The sequence below is a fragment of the Cebus imitator genome, unplaced genomic scaffold, assembly GCF_001604975.1.
Source record: "Cebus imitator isolate Cc_AM_T3 unplaced genomic scaffold, Cebus_imitator-1.0 Scaffold179, whole genome shotgun sequence".
NCBI classification, from domain to species: domain Eukaryota; kingdom Metazoa; phylum Chordata; class Mammalia; order Primates; family Cebidae; genus Cebus; species Cebus imitator.
In genome coordinates, this window is record NW_016107494.1 from 316281 (window position 1) to 326960 (window position 10680).

Below are 10680 nucleotides of genomic sequence, written 5' to 3' on the forward strand. Positions count from 1 at the left end.
AGGACTCATCTTGGGGAAGAGAGATTCTAGTTGCTATGCCCTGCCTTGAGGGAACATGGGACTTAGAAATAGGAAAATAGGAGAAGGGCAAAGAAAAACTTTTACTTCTGGGGCTGCTTCTGAATTTTTCATTTTGGGATATTGTTTTCTGAGCTCCAACATATGTTTAAAAGTGCTCAGTATACCCAGGAAACTTCCCATGCCATTGCTAAGAGTGACACAGTCCCCTGCTCTAGGTCTCTATAACATAGTGTTCACTCATGACCTGGAACTCACTCTTACTGTGTCTGATTAATTAATATTGTCTTTTCATCAGGTTTGACTTCCAGATTATCAAAATGGCTTTCCAATAAGTCAAAACAATCATACTGCAGAAGGTTTTTCTTTAATTTTTGACAACTAGCCTAAGAAATACAGATTTTATGGTAATCTGTTGTTATAAAATCCTTAACCATTTTAAAATCTAAATATAAAATGGTTAAGGGTTTTACATTAATGTAACTTTCTATATTGCTTTTGAAGTCTTTTGATTATCACTCTGGTTAAATGAATAGCTATTATTTCACAATGACTTGTGATTCATTTTAATCAAATGTTTTGAGCCTTTCAACATCTTTTGACAGACATCCTCAAAAATCAAATTCTAAGTTAAGTCTCTGACTTAAATTTATTGCTGGAGGCTCATCAAAACTATTCAGATTAATTTTGTCAAGGCTATACTATCATTTTACAGTTTAAAATTAAGTTATATACTCCATTATCATCATCTCCAGCCTGATGATTAGATGTCACTTAAGAAACTCCCTCCAGTCTCATTGAAAAGTGTCTTTATCAAATATTGTTAACTAACTCTTGTGTTGTTAAGTTGCAGGTTTTGACTTCTGGGTACACAAATCTCATCTCAAAAAGAGCACCGAATCCTACTGAATCTTAAATGACAATGCTGATATTGGAGAAAGAAATTAACTGGAGTGTGTGGTGCCAGCAGGGGCAAACTCCACTCACTCAGACCTGCTGTGATCAACCCCTTGTGAGTGGGAACACACAGGTGAATAGGTGCAGGAGCTGGGGTGAGCACTTTTGGGTGCTGGCAGGAACAAACTTGGTACTGGCTCCATGGCAACATCAATTTTGTAATCTTTGACTTTTGGTTTGGGCTGTAATATTGCTTAAAGATTTTAAGGGCTGATAAACATCTGCCCACTTCCATTCTCATCTGGCCCTACAATATTTAAATTGGCTATAAGTGTTTTGGCTCTAAGCCCCTTGGCCATTCGAATCCCACCAACGAGCATGATGTACCTGGGGCAGCTAGGCATGGCCATACACTCTGGCAACAATTTAAGACAAAATTAAACTTTGGCTATCAATGTTGCCTCTGGAAAATCTTGGCCTGAGGAGGAATAATGTAAACCAAAAATAAAATTCTAAGTTCTCGTCCCAACTGGCACTCTCCTGGCTAAGGAGATCACAAAGAAACCTAACAACTAGAAGAAAGTTTAGACATGACTCTTCAACCCCCTTTCTTTGGAATTTAGTCACAACTGACCAACAGTAACATTAAAATAGAGGTCATAAGACTGACAAAACAGACTCTTTGCAGCAACAAGACACCAAATTCTGAACTGACTCTGGTATAGTATTGTATGACAGATGGCAGGTCCAGAAGGGAATTAAGGTATTTTACCACAAAATATATTTCTTTGACACATTTTGGAAAGGTCCTGCAACGACATTTCTTGTGGGGGGAAATTTACATTTGGTAGAGAATCTCCTTACCTTTCTAAGTCTTTTAAGGATCCAGAAGATATTTAAGTAAGAGTCTTACACATTTTACAATCTATTCTCTCTGCAGCCTGCTACTTAGAGGCTTTGTCTATATAACAAGAATCACGGTTTTGAAAACAATCTTGCCATAACTGAAGCATTTCTTTCTACTGATTTTGTAAGTCTTTAGACAAGGCTTAACTCTTTCAATCAACTGCTAATCATAAAATCTTTGAATCCACCTATGACCTATAAGTCATCACTACAGAAAGTCACACATTTCTGGGCCAAACCAATATACATCTTCCATGTATTGATTTATATCATTGACTACAACTTCTGTCTCCTTGAAAGTGTATAAAACCAAGCTGTAACCTGACCACATTGGGAATGATTGTTCTCGGAATTTCTTGAGGCTGTGTTACAGGCTGTGATTACTCATATCTGGCTCAGAATAAACCTCTTTAAATATTTTAGAAAGTTTGGCTTTTCTTTTTTGTCAATAACACACACACACACACACATATATATATATATATGTATTTATTCAAGAAAAAATATATACATGCTGCTGACAAAATAGCATATATCTATATATCTATATAGATATATGCTTTATTTATTGACATTAATAAACAGAAATTCATTAGCACCTCCACGAATATGCTCATGCATCCTTCCAGCCACCAGCCCTCCAACAGTATAGGATAGCTTTGCTGGATCTGTGCTTTATATGAAGGTACTCTTTTGTGGCTTGCTTCATTGGTTTAACATTATGCTTGCAAGTAGTATTAGAACATCTATTATTATTTTATGAATATGTCACAATTTATCCATTTTACCGTCAGTGGGCTTTTAATTGCTTCCATATTTTTTTGTTACCATATGTCTTTTGGTAACATTATGCATACATGTTATCCATTTGTGTTATTATAACAGCATATCTGAAGCTGAGTAATTTAAATAAAAAGAGATTTATTTAGCTCACATTTCTGCAGGATATACAAGAAAAATGGTGCCAGTATCTGCTCAGTTTCCGGTAAGGGCCATGTGCTGGGTCAAAACATGGTAGAGGTCCCAGGGTGAAGCAGATATGTGTGAAGAGAGAGGCAAAAACCAAACAGACATCTGGCTTTGTAACCACCCACTCTCCCAGGAACTAATCTATTTTTGCAAGAACTAAACCAGTCTTGCCAGAGTGAGAACCCACTTACTACCACAAGAATGGCACAGAGGTATCCATGAGGAATCTGCCCCCATGACCCAAATATCTTCCAACACCACCCTCAACCCACCACATTGGGAATCAAATTTCAACATGTATTTTGGTAGAGACAAATCATATCCAAACTATAGCATTGTGCCCCTTACTCCAAAAACGAATGGCTTTCTGACATACAAAAATACAATCATTCCATCCCTGTAGTCCCCAAAGTCCTGACTTATTCTAGCACCAATTCAAAAGTTTAAAGTACAAAGTCTCATCTGAGACTCAGGCAAGCTCCTTCCAACTATGAGCCTGTGAAACCAAAACAAGTTATTTACCTCCAAATAACAATGGTGGGACAGACATTTGGTAAAAGTTTCCATTCCAAAAAGGACAATTTGACTAAATAAATACATGACAGACCCCACGCAAGTCTGAAACCCAGCAGGGCACACATTAAATCTTAAAGTTCCAGAAAAATCTTATTTGACTCCATGAACCAGGGCACACTGTGCAAGAAGTGGGCTCCCAAGGCCTCAGGCAGCTCTGCCCCTATGGAACTGCTGGGTTAGGCACATGTCTGCTCTCATGAATTGAAGTTCTATGCCTGCCTCTTCTCCAGGCTGAGGTTGCATGCTGCTGGTGGCAGTAACATTCTGGGGCTCCTCTCCCATCCTGCCCCATGGTTCCATCAATCATTGCCTGCCCCAGTAGGGACTCACCGTGGCAGCTCTGGGCTCACATTTCCATTACGCATTGCCTTATTTAGTAGAGGCTCTTGCCAGTGGCTCCACCCTATGGCATGTTTCTGACTGGACTTTCAGGAGTTCCTAACTGTCCTGTGAAATATAGGTAGCACATGTAATATCTCCATGGCTCTTTTATTTTGGGCACCTGCAGACTTACCATGTCGAAGCCATGACTTACCATTTGGGCTCACTGGAGTAGCCAGAGACAGATATGGGGCTTTTTGAACCACTGCTAGATGTTTGAAGCAGGCTTCAGAGGCAACACAGGGCACCAGGCTCAGGCTAGTCTTCCAAAATAATTTTGCCATCTCAGGCCTTGAGACTGCAAAGGGAAGGATGTCATGGAAGAGCTCTGAAATGCCTTTGAGACTCTGGTCCCTTTGTTTTAACTATTAGCACCTGGTTCCTTTTTATCCAAGCTAATCCCTAGCAAAGGGTCTCTTGGCTATACCTCTGGTTTCCTCTCCTGAAAACACTAATTCTTTACCACATAGGGCTGCAAATTTTCCAAAAATTTACACTCTATTTCCCCTTTTCCTAGCAGTTAACCTTATGCAATTAGAAGTGGCTACACAGCAGCACAAGACCTTTGATGCTTAGAAATTTCTTCCACCAGATATAGTAGTCCATTACTCTTCCATTCAGTCTCCCATAAAGCCCTAGGCCATGGACATCACGGGCCCAAGTTCTTTGCAACTGTGTAACTGGGTTGAGGTTTGCTCCAGTTTCCAGATAAACACTCCTTATTTCCTTCTGAGAACGCATGAGAATGGCCTCTACTTGTCTATATTTCTAACAGCATTTTGGCCAGAACCACTTAAACAATCTCTAAAAAGTTGCAAACTTTCTCCTGTCTTTTTATTTTCTCCTTAGCTTCACAAGAATTATCCTAATGCACTCTACAGGCTAGTACAGTTTTTTCTAGCCCTTTCCCCAAACTCTTCCAAATTCAGCCCAGTACCCAGTTCCAAGTCACTTCCTTATTTTGAAGTATCTTTATTGCAACACCCCACAAAGAGGCTTATTTTGACTGATTCTGAAGGCTCAGAAGTGTGAGAAACATGGTGCCAGCATCTGTTTGAATTCTGATGCAGAGAAAATGCTAGTTCAAAACATGATGGAGGTCAAAGGGGGAGCAAAACCTGAAGGATGTACTGGCTTTATAACAACCCTCTCTCCCATAAATGAATTAATTCCTCCAAGAGGTAGTTCAGTCTTGCCAGAGTGAGGACTCACTCCCTAACACAAGAATAGCACCAAGCCATTCATGAAGGATCTGCCTCCATGAATCAAATATCTCCCACTAGGCCTGACCTCCCAACAACACCATATTGGTGATCAAATTTCAACATAAGTTTTGGTGGGGACAAATAAACCACATCCAAACTATAATACATCTATTAAGAATTCACTCGAAAATGGACCTGCAAGGGTGCACGATATGGGTATGTCTAGCTTTAGCCACAGTTGCTATACACAGTGTGGTGGATAGATGCGTTTTGTTGCTCACTTGCTTGTTGTGCTTTTGTTCATTGTCTTTTCCCCACTGGAATGTAATTTTATTGAGTGCAAGTGCTTTGTTTGTCTTGGTCAAAGCTCTAAAGCATGAATGAGTGAATGAGGAAGCTGTATCTGAAGGATACAGTGTTCTATCAATTTCATTTCTTGAAATCCTGCCATCTAGTCCACTAATTAAAAGTATTATTCTACAGAATTTTCCTACTTCCCTGAAACTCACTGTTCTTACATGTAAACTGCAACTCATAGCAAGTTCTACTTCTTTTGTTATGAATTTGTTAAAGGTTGATGAACCCAAGGCACATAAATTTTTAAGTTTTAGATAGAGATTGATGAATGTGATTATGATTATGAGTATGATAATGTTTCTATGATGATAATCCCACATGGTGAATTATAATTTTGATAAAGTCACCCTTTTGATGACTATATAAGTGGACACTAACTATGGATTGGCACATGCTTTCTGTCCTCAATTCCTGGATCAATACGGAACATGAATATTAACTATGACCTAATCCTATTACTTAACATTGATGATCTCATGAGATATTTGAAAAGCATTTTACTGCCTTCCTAACCCATCCTCCTCCTGTATGTTTCTCCAGTGTTTTAGAACCCCCATGCCCTCAGACATACAGTGTTCTCATGATGTCTTTTCTGGGCAATGTCCTTTGCTTCCATCTATTGATTTTAAGTATCTGATTAATAGTTTTCACCAATGTGTTGTAAACAAACAGAAGATAACATTATACTTTTACTGAAAGTAATAAGCACCCAAGTGTAGTGAATACATTACTACCTGTTTAAGAAGACTATGTTCAATGACTCTTTCTACCAGCTTGCAAATGGAAACACATTTTAGTGCTTATGGAACTCTCTTGCATTTATTTAGAATACATGTGAACATGGCAGGAGAAAGAGAACATATAAGAAAAAAAGAGGAGAGAAAGAAAAGAGATCAAAAGGACATGTTTTTTACATTAATTAATTTTTTTCTGCCAAGATGAATGCTCTTTGAAGAAGAAAGCACACTGACACTGTTGTTCCTCTGCTTCCATACCACACAACAATCAACACAGAAGATGTCTGGGACCAAATGAGTGGGAGATTTTTGATACACACAAAGCAAACAATCATTTCTGCAGGGGACACCAATTGGATGTCCTCCAAATCCATTGCATTCTGCCAGTATCTACAGTCAAATGCTCTACCTCAAGCTGTGCTCCCATGACCATCTCCCATACTCTGTCTGGAGATAGTGTCAGATCCCACAGAGTGAGGGCTCAATCCCATATTACTGCCTTCCATTTCCATTGCCAATCACAAGCCCCAAATTGTCCTGTGCTTTTGACCAACTGATTATAAATTGGGGATCCCACAGCCCTTCCTTGGGTTCAGTTAATCAGCTATAGAGGCTCACAGAACTCAAGGAAACACTTACTTATGTTTACCATTTATTATAAATGAAATTATGAAGGATACATATAAACAGCCAGATGAAAGGACACATAGGGTGAGGTCTGGAAGAGCACAAGAGCGTTTGTCCCTGTGGAGTTGCGGCATGCCACCCTCCAGGCATGTGGGTGGGTTCTTATTCACCCCACTGTATGCCTTCATGAGTTTAGCTGTCCAGAAGTTTTCCATAGCTTCTCCTTTTATGGAGACTTTATTGAATAGTCATGATTGAAACATGGACAAAGGTATAGAAATATGATTGAACAGAGAGAGTATGACCTAATATCAATAGACTGAGTGGGGACAGCCATGAAGCCCTGTCTGATCAGATTCTTCTTGGCCTCTCTTTACAGCACTCCCTCCTCCAGGGTATGAGAAGAGGACCTCTTTTGAAACAGAGGTCTTATGACCTACCATCAGACAAGGTAGTCAGATAGCTTCTTTATGGCCAAAAGTGGGGAAAGATTGGATTATATTTTTAGTTTCTAAGGCTTGCTTTGGGGAGAAAAAGAAGCAAGTGAAAAGAGGGAAGGAGAAGTTCACAGAGAGAGATTCAGTTTTTTGAGAACTGATTCTGAAGCCTAAAGCACCACAACATTGTAACATGACTATGGAGTTATGAACCAGAAACCCTAGACCAAAACCCAATATTGTTATAACATCACTCCCTCCCTTTTTGCTTCATCTTCCAATGAAAGCATAGTCACAGTGACCACAGAACCTCCCATTTGCCATATGCATGGGAAGGAGTTGACTGTCAAAAGACACTTCCTGACACCCTTTGAGGACCCCTGAACCTCCCCAGTGCCCTCTTCAGAGCTCCAGTGACATCCTTGTTTCTAAGGCTGTAGATAAGGGGGTTCAGCATGGGCGTGAGAATGGTGTAAAACACAGAGAGAACTTTGTCCTGGACTGGTGTGTGGTAAGAGTGTGGCAGCATGTAGGTGTACATGGCAGCCCCGTAGAACAAAGACACCACAGTCACGTGGGAGGAACAAGTGGTGAAGGCCTTCTTCCTGCCCTCCACGGAGCTCATGCGGTGAACTGTGGTCAGGATTCGGGCATAGGAAGCGAGGACGACAGAGAAAGGAATCAGCAGCATCAAAACACAGCACACATACATCACTGTCTCGTAGAGGGCTGTGTCTGCACATGCCAGCTTCAGGACTGCTGGTGCCTCACAGAAGAAATGGTTAATCTCCCGGGAATTGCAGAAGGGAAAGCTCATGGTGATGGGGGTTAGGAGAAAGCCATCCAAAGAGCCCCCAAACCAAGAACCTGCTATAATCATCCAACAGACCCGGCGGCTCATGAGGACGGGGTATCTCAGAGGGTTACAGATGGCCACATAGCGGTCATAGGCCATGAGGCCCAGAAGGAAGAATTCAGCTCCCACGAGGGTAAGGTAGAGGAAGTGTTGAGTTGTGCACCCGACAAAGGAAATGGTCTTTTGATCCAGCAGATAATCAACCAGCATCTTAGGCACAATGGTGGAAATGTACATCATGTCAATCAAGGAAAGGTGACTGAGGAGGAAGTACATGGGAGTATGAAGGTGCAAATCTGTTTGGATCAGGAAGATCATAACCCCATTGGCCAACAGTGCAGTGAAGAAGATGACAGAGATGATGGCAAAAAGAAGACCTGAGGTTTCCTTTCTGTTGAACAGCCCCATGAAAGTGAAGTCTGCAGAGGATGTGTTATACCCTTCCATTGATCCTGCAATGGTGCTGATAGAAGGCAGCATCTTCCAAATAAGATGATAGCATTCCCAGGGCATTAAAATAACAACATATTAATTAACTGTTAGGCAGCAAACTTTTAAAAGCGGGAAGAAAACATTTAAAAAATAGCAGTCTTGGCATATTCGGACTGACATCTAGCATTTAATCTATACCAGAAGGTTTTTAAATAAAATTATTAATCAATAATTGTTTAAATACATTGGAGAAGATGATATCAACAGATGATAGCGCATTACAGTGATATATGTAACAATGCCTATGTGTGCTTAGGATGCTACACAGCAGTTAAACTTACCGTGGTCTGGTGTGTGTGTGTGTGTGTGTGTGTCTGTACTACCTTAAATGCTTTTCAATTTGTATTAAGGCATCTTTGTTTGGTCAGCATCACCACCACCTTCAAAACCTCTTTGGTGCTAGCTGTGAGTAGCTCCTGTCTTCTATTTAGCCAAAAGTATGGGTTATCTACCATTTGGATCAAAAGTCACTGTCTACATTATGAGAGTACACTTGGTGTCCATTTGTCCATGTTCCAGACAAATTATAAGGGATGAAATAAAAAGGGCAACAGAAACTCGATGAAAGCTACTCTTGCAAATTTAGACATAAAAATTATTCTCAATACAAGAGTCATTCAGTGTTCCATAATTTTATTTATTTTTAATTTTAAGATGATGAGGAATTAGCATTACGATTATGATTGAAACTAATATTAGCAATGGTGATTCAGAGGAAATAACACAGGGACATAAACTTTGAGCTGTAACTCACTGATTATTTTTGGAAATTAGAATTTTTTCATAGTTCTTAGTAATTAAGAACAACAGAGTAACTGTGTTTTATACAATTTCAGGTTACAGTAAAGAAACAAATATCCCCAACAAAATTCATGAAAGTAAAGGATGATTTTTCATGTGTTTGAAGGCTAAATGTGTTACAAGAAAGACATTTTGCCAAAATATTTGGGATTAAAATTGATCAAACTGGTCTAATGCTCCTCTAAATATTCTAAAAGTACAAACATTTGAGTCAATAGAACAGAAAAAAGAAATTGCTTTTGAGAATAATGATGACATCGTATAGTTTACTTTTGCAAAGTGTCATGCTAAGAAGCGCTTTGTATGTATTGACTCACTGAACTTTACAATAAAACTAAGAAGTGAGGAGCTGTAAAAGCTCCCTTTCACCAATGACAGAATTGAGGGTAATGTGTTGGTTTTCACAGGGTCAGTTAGTGTGAAGAGCGTTTGGACTAGATAGTCTTAATTCATTAGTTGTTCATACACACGACATGTGTACATAGGAAGCTTTACAGAGGAATAACAGCTAGACATTTACTGTAATAAATGTAGTAAATGTAATAATAAATGTAGTAAAATAAAATGTACCAACCATGTGAATCTGCTAAATTGTTAACAATGTGTAATAATTAATGTGATTACTGAAAATTAGTCATAATTGAGAGTGGATTACATAAATTATTATAATCAGGATTGCTGTTTTATGGCTATAAACTATGTATATAGATGAACGCACATATATAAAAATGTACACATACATACATAGGTATATTATATGCATATTATGCATATGTATATTTTGCCAATTCAGAATCTTTGGTGTCAGGTTTTATACATTTCTCTGATACTATGTACAAAGTCATAATTATTTACACTCTACCTCATTTGACTTCTACTTTTTCTAGGTTTCATTAAAGGAGCCCATTAAAATATATATTTAAAGGGAAACTGCTGTCCACTTTATGTCATAGCCTAAATATTAGCAGTATTTCAACTACTTCCACACTTCCTGCATTTTGGGTTTGACTTTTATTGTTCTATAAGACACCAGAAACAGAGAGAAAATCTTGTGCTGCTTCACAAAGTCAAATAGCACTCCTGCTCTCTTCATGCTTACTCCCATTTTACACACACACACACACACACACACATACACACACACACGCACATATGCAATAGCACAGGGACATACATATTGAGCTATAACTCACTGATTATTTTTCAAAATTAGAATTTTTCCATAACTGTGGTAAAAAAGAAAAACCGAATGTCTGTTTTTTACAATTTCGGGTTACAATAAAAAAAATCCACCACAAACTTCAAGAACATAAAGGATGATTTTTTAATCCATTATATATATATATATATAAATATTATATATTTATATATAATATATTTATATATAATATAATATATAAATAATTATAAATTATATATAT

The 10680-nt window shown here is 38.5% G+C and overlaps 1 protein-coding gene across 1 annotated transcript; it reads right to left on the minus strand.

The window, feature by feature from the left end:
* Positions 1–6862: 6862 nt before the first annotated feature.
* On the minus strand, positions 6863–8565 carry LOC108315855 (olfactory receptor 2T1). Its single transcript, XM_017545431.2, has one exon. It carries the CDS (start codon positions 8477–8479, stop codon positions 7457–7459), a length of 1023 nt encoding a protein of 340 aa, XP_017400920.1. The 5' UTR covers positions 8480–8565; the 3' UTR covers positions 6863–7456.
* Positions 8566–10680: the final 2115 nt, after the last annotated feature.

Excerpts from the sequence above, each read along its gene's own strand:
- LOC108315855 (XM_017545431.2), bottom strand. The coding sequence starts at position 8,479 with ATGCCCTGGGAATGCTATCATCTTATTTGGAAGATGCTGCCTTCTATC.